At 32.2% G+C, this 12,461-nt stretch overlaps 4 protein-coding genes and 1 long non-coding RNA gene across 8 annotated transcripts in view; 2 read left to right on the plus strand and 3 right to left on the minus strand.

The window, feature by feature from the left end:
- Positions 1–254: 254 nt before the first annotated feature.
- Positions 255–1,796, minus strand: LOC122631406 (pro-resilin-like). Of its 3 annotated transcripts, none has more exons than XM_043817066.1 (4): positions 1,554–1,796; positions 1,319–1,422; positions 970–1,101; positions 255–540 (listed from the first exon to the last, which is right to left on the minus strand). In XM_043817066.1, the coding sequence occupies exons 2-4, from the start codon at positions 1,328–1,330 to the stop codon at positions 274–276; spliced, it is 411 nt and encodes a 136-aa protein (XP_043673001.1). In that variant the 5' UTR covers positions 1,331–1,422; positions 1,554–1,796; the 3' UTR covers positions 255–273. The 3 variants fall into 3 exon arrangements, with proteins under 3 accessions (XP_043673001.1, XP_043673002.1, XP_043672999.1); XM_043817067.1 differs by having other exon boundaries at positions 1,319–1,461; XM_043817064.1 differs by having other exon boundaries at positions 1,319–1,796.
- On the plus strand, positions 603–1,111 carry LOC122631408. Its single transcript, XR_006327700.1, has 2 exons — positions 603–711; positions 975–1,111. It is a non-coding gene; the product is annotated as an uncharacterized LOC122631408 (long non-coding RNA).
- Positions 1,797–1,940: 144 nt separating the features above from the next.
- Positions 1,941–3,165, minus strand: LOC122631407 (60S ribosomal protein L32). The gene is made up of 4 exons (XM_043817068.1): positions 3,059–3,165; positions 2,730–2,843; positions 2,298–2,450; positions 1,941–2,137 (listed from the first exon to the last, which is right to left on the minus strand). Exons 2-4 carry the CDS (start codon positions 2,820–2,822, stop codon positions 1,979–1,981), a joined length of 405 nt encoding a protein of 134 aa, XP_043673003.1. The 5' UTR covers positions 2,823–2,843; positions 3,059–3,165; the 3' UTR covers positions 1,941–1,978.
- A 492-nt stretch (positions 3,166–3,657) lies between these two features.
- LOC122631039 (activin receptor type-1-like) lies at positions 3,658–7,479 on the minus strand. 2 transcript variants are annotated; one of them, XM_043816223.1, is made up of 7 exons: positions 7,162–7,478; positions 6,712–6,896; positions 6,377–6,620; positions 6,033–6,307; positions 5,321–5,961; positions 5,013–5,247; positions 3,658–4,933 (listed from the first exon to the last, which is right to left on the minus strand). In XM_043816223.1, exons 1-7 carry the CDS (start codon positions 7,220–7,222, stop codon positions 4,796–4,798), a joined length of 1,779 nt encoding a protein of 592 aa, XP_043672158.1. In that variant the 5' UTR covers positions 7,223–7,478; the 3' UTR covers positions 3,658–4,795. The 2 variants fall into 2 exon arrangements, with proteins under 2 accessions (XP_043672158.1, XP_043672159.1); XM_043816224.1 differs by lacking the exon at positions 3,658–4,933 and having other exon boundaries at positions 5,053–5,278; positions 7,162–7,479.
- A 958-nt stretch (positions 7,480–8,437) lies between these two features.
- LOC122631069 (zwei Ig domain protein zig-8-like) overlaps positions 8,438–12,461 on the plus strand; it is a 269,300-nt gene continuing 265,276 nt past the window's right edge. The window contains exon 1 of the mRNA XM_043816291.1: positions 8,438–9,403. Coding sequence (XP_043672226.1) covers positions 9,328–9,403 — 76 coding nt within the window. The 5' untranslated portion in view covers positions 8,438–9,327. The remainder of the gene's footprint in view (positions 9,404–12,461) is intronic.

Consider the following 12,461-nt stretch of genomic DNA (forward strand, 5'->3'; position numbering starts at 1 on the left):
ATATATATATATTAATTTCTAATAAATTTTCTAATGTCATCTTAATATTCAATAAATTTATTCCAAACTTTGAATGTGTACGTAGAAACAATTTTAACACAAGTAATGACGGAGTTATCGAAATTAAAAAAAATTGCTTGTACCATTAATATGATTTCGTAAATTTTGATTTTACGAATAATAAAAAAATTTTATCGATAAAAAAGAAATTAATTTTTAATTCAGAAATATTTCACGATTTTTTTTTTTTTTTTTTTTTATGTAATTATATTATTAATATCTATAACCATCGTCTCCGCCTCCACCACCACCACCAGCAGACGGTGCTGGTGCTGGATAAGTTGCTGTTCCTTCGTATCGTACGTTTGGTCGATAACCAGCGTTATCAGCAACGTAATCAACTATTTGTGTTCTACCATCGGGAAGTAGAACGTGATATGTGCCAGTAGCTTCTTGGTCCTTTCGCATTTCACGATGACCGAAATCTAAGCCAGCAACAGCATCTTGCACTTCGTACGAGAACTCGTAGTTCGCTGGATCCTAAAATTTTAAAAGAAGATAAAAAAAAAGGAAAGAAGCAAATAAAAAAAAAAAAGAAAAAAAAAAAAAAGAAAAAAATCGAACATAGAAAATTTATAAAAGTCTAATAATCGACGTGAGAAATCGCTCATATGATCCAACTGTTTTAAATCTTGGATATTTATCAATGACGTACGTTTTTGAAAGAAAAGATTTTTGACCAATCGTTGTGTAAGATAAAAATTTTGAAGAGAAGTTTGATCCTTGCGATTATCACATTGAACGGAAACTGACTGTATATTATTTTTCAAAGACTATATATTTCTTTATTAAAATCTGATGTAAACAATATTTCTTGTCATTGTGTATAAAAAAAAAAAAAATAATCTTTTTTATATAACAATTAGAGATTATCCTAATTATAATTAATAAATGTATAATTTATCTTACCCCAGCCCATTCATCTGGATGTCCTGTGCCACCTCCAGGTGTACCAGAAGGACGAGATACACTAGGAGGAAGATAAGCAGGTCCTTGAGGTTCGCCTCGAATTCCTATCAGCATCGTTGCTACTAATAATGCCTATAAAATTTAAAAAAAAAAAAAAAAAAAAAGAAAAATGTATATGTACGATTAAATTTATGAAATCGTTCTTTGAAGAAGAAAAAAAAAAGACAAAATGAAAAATAAAAAAATAACAATACAAAATAAAAAGTTATAGTAACATAAAATTTAATAAAAAAAATGTAAAAGAAAGATGGAAGTATATTTCCATTTATAAAAATATAACGCAACGAACCTTTCGAATCATTGGCAGATCGTCCTAATCCTCAAGTGTTCAAAACTGAAATAACTCTGCGTTACAGCATCACCGGGTTTTATACACCACGTTCCTGATTGCATCTTTTAAAAGTAGAAATGGAAGCACGGTTATTGTGGAAGCTTTAATGCGAGCGCATAACCATAATTAGAGTTAATAATAAAACCGCAGATCTCTGACCGCATAGCTGCAATCATTTATTCGGTGTACTCACAGTAGTTCCTGATACTTTGTAATATTTATCGTCTATTGTTCCAAGTTGCTTAAATCGCGCTAATCAAGGCTTCTTCGTAATCTGCATTGCGACTATTGAATTTCTATATTACATATTTACAAATATAAAAATCGTTCTTATTTTTCATCATCGTCTTTCCGTAAACGTAACGTTTTGCATAAGTTCTAATCCAATGATTTAAAAATGTTCATCATATAATATAATTTTGTTATTTAATTCGTATAACCATCTATAATTATAAATACGTGTATTAAAGTTATTGGAAAATGTTTATCGCTTGTAATATTGTCTTTCACTGTATTTTCGTTTCTTACGTAATAACGTATGTTTGAGTTAAACAGGGTAATTGATTGATATACGAATACATAGCGAAAAGATCTTATTTTATTAAGAGTTAAAAATATTTATTCATTTTCCTCAGAACGCAGGCGTGCGTTGGCATTCGTGACGCGAATCGAAAGTTGCTGAGCACGTTCGACGATAGCCTTGCGTTTTTTACTGCTAACAGCATGGGCGATTTCGGCGCAAAATTTACGATTTTGCATCATCAATACCTCCAACTCCTATAAAACATTACAAGTTTTCGTTGGTGAAAATGATTTATGATTTCTATCGATGCAAGGTAATTTGTATCTTACGATATTGTTTTGTAGAATTTACAAAAAGTGTTCTTGATAATTGTTATACGTAATCACACTCTAAAAGTTTACGTTTAATATTTACCTTGACATTATGTACAAGTACTTTACGGAAACCTGTAGGAAGCATATGACGGGTTTTCTTGTTGCTTCCGTAACCAATATTGGGCATTAAATATTGGCCCTTGAAACGCCTACGAACTCTGTTATCAATACCCTTAGGTTTACGCCAGTTACGCTAAAATAACATTTACTTTATTAAAGTTATGTTTAATCTGTAATCTAATACTTATATTCTCTAGCAAATCCTTTCTTTTTTTATTCATTTATTTCTAAATATATCACAGTCAATGTAATTATAACCAAAACGAGATATTCACTTTAAATAACAATGATAAACTAATAAACAAATTGAAATATTTGTACAACTTAATTGTTATCGATTTGTCAGACACTCTAAATTTCATAAACTCTAAATTATTAACAATGACTTCTGAAATATTATTGCCTATAGTACCTTCAATTTGTCATATCGATCACTTTGATGCCTAATAAACTTTTTCGTCCTTTTTTTGACGATCGTTGGCCTATAAATCGGTCTGATAGACATGTTGACTTCCTTTATATATTACTGAAACCCAAAAAGAAAATGAGGTGTAAACCTTCGAAAGCACATCATGCTCACGTGCTGATATAATTTAAAACATTTTTCGTAATCTATGAATTTATATTTGTATCGAAACGTTATATATAACGTTGTCGAAGATTCACAATTTATTAATATAATACGTTAGTTTTTTTCATTTTTTCTCTATAATAATTATGAACACGTGCTACATTACATACCGTCCGCTCACACGTCGTAAAAAGAAAAGGTTATGTTTGTTCCCTGCTTCCAAATCTTTGGATATAACCTAAGAAAGATGAGAAACATGCTCTCTAAAGAATACAGGATATCTAGACGTACAAAACTTAACCAATGCGACACAAGAAATCCCTTCTTTAATATTCCTTCTGATTGGTCCTTAGTCTTTCTATCAACAATGCCACCTATTGGCTATTTTTTAAACGACACTACACATCCAAAAAACGTTCTCCAATCGAATTGTTTTCACTACAGAATTACGTATTTCCTGCCACGTGACGAAATTTGAACGAACCACGTAACCATTGATTTAATACTGATTGTACTACAATGTATTTTTTAATCGATCCATCCACAAGTTGCTACATGTAAAGTTTTCTATCTATTCAAACAATATAAATAATATTAAATGAAGTTATTAAAATGTCGAAACGTATCTTGATAACCTCTTTTTTTTTTCAAACATTTCAAAGTAAGATAACATACATAAAGTATCAAATAAACACATTACTCACAAACTTAAAATATTCTTTATTAAGAGATTTCAAGAGAAATTTCTAAGAAACAAACAAAATCTATATTCGATGAGATGCGTTTTTAATGGACACACAAGTTAGTAACTTTATACAGAATTTCTTTGGTCCTAAAATGAGTTCTCTCGCATCATTCACTCTCTTTCACATTTAGAGATTTTTATTAGTAACATGCAATGGTAGAGATTTAATGACCCTCCTTAATCGTGTAATAATAACAGATATGGATATTAATGTCTATAAATTCTATTTACAATATTTTAATAAAAGGTAAATTTTATAACTAATGATATATTGGAAATATTATAAAAAAAATTACGTAGGTCGAAATAAAGGATAATATTTACAAATACAATTTACGTTAACAAATGCTAAAAACTACCAGGTAACATGGAAAATACAAGTACAGATACACAAATACAAATATAAAACTAGTTTCAAAGTTAAAAATGATGACAGGAACATTGAACTCCAGAATATTTCTAGTAAAAAACTAAACAAATCCTAACTTATTTATAATCATTTCATGAACGATAGTGATAAAAAATATCTTTCTTCATATTGTCGGGATTTGTCAATAGATAAAAAGAAAAAAAAAAAAAAAATAAACACATTAATTCACAAATCGATTATAGCAAAACTATTCCATTTAACTTCACACTTCTTACATAAATAATAATAATCGTAAAAATGACAGATGCGTATGTATATTGAAACAATCTACATCGAACTTATACCGACAAATTAGGCTTAACTCTGGCAACATTTTTTTCTTTCTTTCTTTTTTTTTGTTTTTTTGTTTTTTTTTTTCCCCCTTTTCTTAATCATTTCTATAAATGTAACACATCAACGCGTTTCATGGAAATGTTAAAATTTGTACATTTATACAATCTAATCATGTTTAGTGTATAAAATTTCATGCTGACTCGAGCTTTCTGCTCAAGAAGAATGTACTGTATGATCAAACGAAGTACAGAATCGAGTACAAATGAAAACATTAATGCCTTTATCACGATATGTCAATAAACGATATTTTCTTACCCTTTCATGATATTTCGATAATGTATGATCAACAACGAGAATGACTGATTTTACAATGCATGTGATAATGATGGTATAATGATGATGATAATAGTAAAAATAAATATGTATATAAGAAATACAATATGATCAGATAAACAGTGGTCAGTCGAGAGGTAAGTGAACGCGAGAATCGGCGGCTGCTAATTTGATGAGTGTCTTTTTCACTCGAAGAATAGGTAAGCGCGCAGCAGGTTTATGATGCCAACATTCTCTCATTAGTTTTCCCATTCCTGATAATGTCTGAAAAATATGTTTCATTAAAGTTAGAGAGAAATATGAAATAAGAGAAATTTAATATAATCAAAATAATTGTATTTACTGCATCGTAATGCCATCTATTAGGCAACGGTGGTCTACGTTGGTCGAGACAAACCAATTTATGCATTTCTTCTATACTAGGCTCTTGATTACTGTACGAGAGCCATTCGGAGTAAGGAGCAGCATATTCCAAAGCAACTCCATTAGTTATACATCTACGACAGACTTCCCACAGTATAAGACCCAAACTATAGATATCTGCACATCTGAAGCTCTCTAAACATTCTACGTTTAATCTGTAATCGAACGATGTCAATACCTTTAATCCTAGAGAAACGTTTGAGCCATATCTTTTATACAATAACTTACGTTTGTTCCAGAATCTCAGGACTCATGTAACGTTTCGCGCCTTGTTTTAAATCCACTCTATCCGTTGTAAGTCGATCCTGAGTTACAGCTAACGCAAAATCCGCGATAACACAGCCACCATTCGTTTTAACAAGGATATTTTTAGATTTAAGATTACGATGAGACATAGCTGGTTTTCCTCTAGTTCCATGAATTTCCGTGTGTAAATAAAGTAAACCATTTGCTATGCTCAAGGTTATATTAAGAGTTTGATGATGCGTTAATGGATGTGGCGAATGATTTAAATGATCGTAAAGCGAACCAAGTGGATGATAATGTGTTACTAGCCACAATTGAGTACAGCTAGCTCTACTTGTCATATCGCTTCCAACATATCCTAAAATATTGTCATGTCTCGAGGGTAGTAATTGAGAATAGACTTCCGTTTCTCGAGCCCATGCAGCTTCGTCTCGTGAGAAATAAATTTTCACAGCCACATTTTCACCATGCCAAATACCTCTCCACACTTCACCTCCAAATCCTCCATTACCACCACTACCAAGACATTCGACTAACGCTACTTGCTTGGCCAATGTGCGTTGTACTAATAAAGGTAATCCTGAACCAGAACCGCTGGTAAGACTTCGTCCATCCAGGTATTCCTACGTGAATTAAAAACGTTACCCTTAATGAAACTGTATATAACAAAACATTACAACTATATGATGCGTACTTTAAGAGTACTATCACCCGCTGCGGTTGCTTGCAGTTCGTGTGCATGATACGTTGTACTAGATACAGGTGAAGGAGAAGAAAAATGTAACATGGACGGCTCAAGTTCTGAGTCTATAATTAATCTTTTGTGTCTCGAAGCCAAAGGACGTTTCCTACGAGTTTTACGAGCTATTAAGCAGAAAAGGACACCTCCAGCAATAATACCTAATCCTAGCATAGGCCCCAATATAGCCAATGTTAATTTTATTACATAGTCTGATTCTGATTCTCCATCTATAGTTCAACACATAATAAATGTAAATTCCGCAATTGGCTTTATTAATGATGATATAGATATCTTACCATCTATATAATCTTGTAATATGGGAAAAGAACCATTGTTACAGAGGTCACCTTGACAGCACTCGACATAAATATGCGCACGACCGGGTGATCTACTAACATGCCTTTTAACACCATTATCATTTTTTCCTTCTTTAGAAGATTGTTGCTTGTTGCAATAAAATTGCATTTGATCGACATCTGCCACGCATCCTCTACTAATACTTTCCTTGCCATCTGTCTCTCTTATTCTAGATTTCATACACTATTAAACGAAAATATATAATACTTATTTAAGAATATTCATCTCTCTTTTCTATATGGATATTAATGTAATAAAAAAGATATTATATTACAGTGATAGCATCAAAGCAGATTTTTATTTGAGCACAGTCTGGTTCATCGCAAGTAAGACAACTAAAACGACGCTGATTGACAGGATTATTTCCAAATGTAAGTCCTACAGGTTCATGAGATTCAGGCGCTTCTCTACTATCAAGAAATGGATCGTCATCTAACAACGCTGTTTTTTGTCTGTCTCCTATATGAATTAATAATATTTATTAGTTGGATTATACGTAACAAAAACTTTGTAGCTATGTACTCGCTATAAAAATTTTGTTTTACCAAATAAAATTCTATTACACATTAAAAGCAAAGACCTTTTAGGAAGAACTTATAAACAAAAGTATATAATTCTTTTAACTCTGCGTTAAAATATGTGAAATAAAACGAGTATGTTAAAAAAACTAAATACACGCATGCTTCAGAAACTTTCTTGAAAATGATAAAAAATAACCTCATACCTGAACATAATTTGAATGTCAACAAGAGTATAAAGTGCATGATAAATATAGTATCCGCCATTTCTGTATGCGTCAAAACAGTGGACCACTCTAATCAGGTCACCACTAGCCTTAAACGTTTAGGTTACATCTTTTTTTTCTCATACGACGAACCGTTGCGCTTCCTGATATAAACCTTTTAAGTTCTAATAAAAGAATACTACATTTCACTTTCAAATTTATACTTTTTCGATAATACCTCATGCGTGTTCAGCAAGGGAGCCAAATTCATGTAGGCAATGTAGGAAAATAAAAGATTCCATTTATGTCCGATAGACATTGTAGGAGCGCTTTTGTCGCCGACATTAGCGCCCTCGGACGACAATATTTCTAACTATAAGTAAATGAAATACAATGCTATCTAAAGATTGTTACGAGAACTTAAAAGTACGAATCGATTTATCGAAACTTTTAAATCGATAGGAAATTAGAAGGATATTAAAGAACATACTCGATCCTCAAATATATTAACTGATTGATCGATTTATTATGAAAATCTCTATTCATTCCTATATATACGAAAAGAAAATAATCTCGTTTTTACGTCAATGTTTTCGAAGGACACTCGCGATAAAGTAAAGCAAAACAACTTTCGTAGGCAAAAAACGACTACAAAGAACACCAAATTTTATATCGCTTAAAAAAAAAAAAAAAGAATATACACGATCTATAGAACGTTCGATTCGAAAGAGGGAAGAAAAAAGGAGGGAAAAAAAGGAAGGATAAAATCGGTAAACTCGATTCGTTCGTTTTCGAATATTATTATGATGGAGATATATCGCGAAGGAAATATATTCTTTGATGTTAGAACGAGACGATATGTTTTATTCGGCGCGAACGCAGCAACTACATGGCGCAGGCGTCTCGATGGAAGCTGGACGCAAGTCCGCAGGATCATTCCGCGCCGCGAACACCGAGCGGTACCACCACCACTCGAGGTTGTCGTCGCGGCGAGAGATCCATGTGCGTTCGACGTCGTCCCGCGAGACGACGACGCCGTAGTAAAGAAATATTAGAGACGTGTACTTTCTTCTTTACTTATTTACTTACTTACGAGCGAGTGAGCAAATCTTTGTTGTAATATTTTCTTTTTTTTTTTTACATCGTATACACATCTCGGAAAGCGACTTCGCGTTTATTTCTTTTTTTTTTTTTTTCTTTCTACGAAATTTGAGAACGTGGAGATTATAAACATATACGAAAATAAAAGAAAAAACTGAAGGGTGTGGAAGTGTGCCGTTAGCAAAACGCTATCGTTAAATTTCGATGAAAAACAAATAAACAATAATTTAATATTTACAAGGGAAGATTTATATAAGAATGTCGTGTGAGTCATCGAACGTTAGTCGCAAAACGCGTGAGAACTCCAACGGAGCCAATCACGGCGCGAGAACGAGACGAGGAAAATCGGTTATTCGTATATACGTCACGCATTGTACCAACATCGACGAGCTTCAATTGTTTTAACGGAATAAAAGTACACGATCGTCTTTTGTTAGCGAACGTTAAAATACGTTAGGAGATTATTTTCCGTTACATCGATCGACCAATCATCGAAGAGATTGTGGATCGGATCGGGCGCCGATTGGTCGATACTCGTAGTCGGTTAACCGTCGTTTTTATTGCTTTTACGACAAACGACGCAGTTCGTTCGAGCGCGTTGCACGGACCGCGCTTTTTCCACGGGGAAAAAGAAAAGAAATAAAGCAAATCACGAAATATCGTCGAATGTGTCTCGAGATCTTCCCGCGAGTCTTTCGTTCCTTTTTTTAACGACGATACCAAAAGGAAAGGACGACTTCTCTCGTCGGTGCTTTTACAATTTTTATCGTCGATCATTCGCTAGAGAAGGGTGATAAAGTTCGAAGCAGAAGTGTTATCGGAACGCTTTAATGGTGATATTCGCGCGAACGAGAGAAGGATGAGAGTGCGAATAAACGACGATACGAGTGAGTGAGAAAAAAGATCGTGAAGTTTTTATTAGATCGGTCAAGAATTTTTCGGTATATTGTGCTCCTTGGAAGGCCGATTCGTGTCGAACAAAAATTGGTGCCAATTTATACTGGTGAAGGTGGACAACGTTGAAGTGTTATCGACGGTGATTCGGGTAATGAGAAAGTGTGGAAGATGGTGTGTCGTTGGCTCACCGTTCCGTTGCTCTCTGGTTTTTTGATCTTCATTGAAGTTATTACGGTTGGTCAAGGTAAGTCGAATTATTTTATGAAAAAAAAAAAGAAAAAAAAAGGAGAAAAAAAATAGATACATTTACGTCTATTATTAATTTCATAAGAATTGTGGTTATATACGAAGATCCTACAGGATTATAAAACTAATAATAAATTAATTAATAATCGTCATATTTTCTATCTGTCGCATTGGTAGAATATAATTTTTCCTTTTTTTTTTTTTTTTGCAAATAAACAAAAACGTGGAATAGAAAAATCCTGTAAAAAAAAAAGAAAAAAAAAAAAAGAAAAAATCTGGACTCGATTAACCATTAAATATAATGACGAACGTAATAGAATATTTTTTAACAAATCTTCGTCGTTATACAGTGTGGTGCATAAGTCACTTGTCAAAAATGCATTATCATTGGTAAATAGATTTAATTTATAACCATCAAGCCACACGGATAACGTTTAATAGATCTCATTTTTATATTGAATATGAAAGAATATGAATTTTCAGTATCTAATGTAATCACGTTGGTAATATGTTATTGTCAACTTCTTTTCTCTCTCTCTCTCTCTCTCTCTCTCTCTCTCTCTCTCTCTCTCTCTCTCTCTCTTTTTTTGTATTATTAAATATTATCCGTACGATTTAACGTTTCTAAATTAAATCTGTTTACAATGATAATGCATTATTTTTCAGTCAACTGATTTATAAGGTCGTATATAAAATTCGGTACATCGTGTTATCAAATAAACTGACTGCATCGAAAACTTATATTGACGTTGCGAAACGCGTGTTAGAACGTAGAAAAGGCGTACTCGATGTTCTTTGGCGAAAAAGCAAACTGAAAGTAGAATGTGTGGGAGTTTAAAGGTAGTAAGGGAAACAAGCACGTTCGAGTTCTTTTTACTCGTGCTGAAGTTTCGATCTTCCCATAGCAATATTGCATTCCGTTGCGGATTGTATTCGTTTGGCGTAATCGTGAATTTGAAGAGAATATAAACTGATTCTGCTGAAATTTCGCATAAAACGTTTAGAGATGGCATAGAATCATACGGAATATCGATACTTCGTAAATATTATTCCCAAAATAATTCATTTGAAACATTTTGTTTCGTTTCGGTGATATTATATTTACAAAAAAAAAAAAAAAAAAAAAAAATATGTATCGTAATATATTCGTATAGATAATGCGTCGTATTTACTCGCAAATAGAATAAAAATACAAATTAGAAGAATGTCATACGAATCGAATCGATTAATAACGCGAAATAGAAAGGTAGAGAAAATTTATTGTCGTATAAATACGTACATCGTACATTATATATTATTCAACGACCGTACATTTTTTTTTTTTTTTTTTATATATATATGTATATATATATCATTTAACGAAGTTAAGCGTAATTAGTAAAGAAATTTATTTTCTACGTACAAGATTAAACATAGTGGTAAAATTTGAAAACATTTTATAAGTGAAATTAATCCTTTTGGCCTGTGAATGGCTCGTATTGAATCCGAATATCCTTTTGATAATTTAACGTTGTAAAAAATCATTTTTTTTCTTTTCTTTTTTTTTTCTTTTTTTTTTCATTTCAAATAAGGTTCTATCGTAGCTCTATGTTCATGTGTTGGTCAAATTCAAGTGGACTCACTTGAAGCATCTAACGAGTGCCGATTGATTTTCAACGAGTCAGTTTGGAATTAGAAGCTTCGATCGGGAAGCATTGTTTTCGTGAAGGAGATCAATATCACTGTGAGCTTCATGCTCTTTCTCTTTGTCTCTCTTCTCTCTCCTTCTCTTTATTTCTCTCGCAAAAACGAATCGATGTGTGTGTTGATTCTCGTGCAACGAGAAAAATGGATGACATACTCGATGGTTGTGCCGTGTTGAAATGTTGGCTCGACGAAAAGCTAATAATAAAATTTGATCTAATCGATATATCAAATAGCCCACTACCGTTCGTTACGTGTTCAATATTTCGAATGATAATTATATGAATATCCTGATCAAAATACGCTTTTAATTAATGAATCTAATAAATTCGAGTTAATCGCGGTTATTAGCATCGATTGAAAGTATTCTTAAATCGGCACAATGGATGAATGGCATTTCGTGCGTATTAATTGGCTTCATTTATCGAAAACATGGTACTTGTATTAAACACGATTATAATGTATTTCTCTATCAATTATAACTTTTCATTTGTGATTTATCCCGTGGTATTAACAATCAATAAATAATTATAATAATGATGTGATAATGCAATTCAACAATTCATGTAAATTTATATAAAAGAAAGAAACAAAATACAAAAAATACGAGAGAGAGAAAAAAAATATATATATATATATGAAATATATAGATAAAATATATATCTATATTATATATATCATATTTATATCATATATATTATATCTACGTTATATATAAATATATTACATGTATATTATTTATTTATGGTTGAGCTCGTCAAGAAGATTGTTTCTTATCGATTTTTAAAATCTCAATAAATCATTATACAATATACAAGAAGAGCAAGTATTTTGGAGGGTTTGCAAAGTCTATCCGCTGAGGAAAGTGTACTTTGTGGTAAGTAAGGAACATAAGGAAGAACTTTCTACAAACACGACGTTATGAGATACAACCCTTTCGTTTGCTATCTGCTAACAAGGAAAATCCTTAAAATCATCTTATCATCGGGTGAAGTGTGGTGAGAGCTGTTGTATAAACCCGATAAACTATAGGTACTTGAAGTTTGGCTGATGATTATGCGTTCTGTGTTTCGACGTGAGCTCACATTTGTTGGTCTTACACCGTTGATCTTACTGTCGACCGACTCTATGTTAATTATCTTAGTTAGATAAACTCAATTGACCGTGATTATGTACAAAGGGGAAAATCGATTGCGGCGTACATTTGCTCGAGAGATAAGCATGTCTGTCTCTGTAAGATATATGTATATATATATATATACATTGTTATTATTAGAAACATTAATATGCCAACATCAAGAACAGTTTTATGATTTGTTAAAAAAAAAAATTGATTTTATTGATCGACGAATACGCGTAATAATAAGCTCGTT

Source organism: Vespula pensylvanica, chromosome 8 (genome assembly GCF_014466175.1).
Source record: "Vespula pensylvanica isolate Volc-1 chromosome 8, ASM1446617v1, whole genome shotgun sequence".
Lineage (NCBI taxonomy): Eukaryota > Metazoa > Arthropoda > Insecta > Hymenoptera > Vespidae > Vespula > Vespula pensylvanica.

Bases quoted from the DNA above. Each gene is read 5' to 3' on its own strand.
- LOC122631406 (XM_043817066.1), bottom strand. The intron at 541-969 runs GTAAGATAAATT...TTAAAATTTTAG, and splicing joins ATCCAGATGAATGGGCTGGG to GATCCAGCGAACTACGAGTT.
- LOC122631039 (XM_043816223.1), bottom strand. From the start codon at position 7,222: ATGGCGGATACTATATTTATCATGCACTTTATACTCTTGTTGACATTC. The intron at 6,897-7,161 runs GTATGAGGTTAT...TAATTCATATAG, and splicing joins GACATTCAAATTATGTTCAG to GAGACAGACAAAAAACAGCG. The intron at 4,934-5,012 runs GTAAATACAATT...CATATTTTTCAG, and splicing joins ATAGATGGCATTACGATGCA to ACATTATCAGGAATGGGAAA.
- LOC122631407 (XM_043817068.1), bottom strand. From the start codon at position 2,822: ATGTCTATCAGACCGATTTATAGGCCAACGATCGTCAAAAAAAGGACG. The intron at 2,451-2,729 runs GTACTATAGGCA...ATGTTATTTTAG, and splicing joins ATCGATATGACAAATTGAAG to CGTAACTGGCGTAAACCTAA. The intron at 2,138-2,297 runs GTAAATATTAAA...AATGTTTTATAG, and splicing joins TACTTGTACATAATGTCAAG to GAGTTGGAGGTATTGATGAT.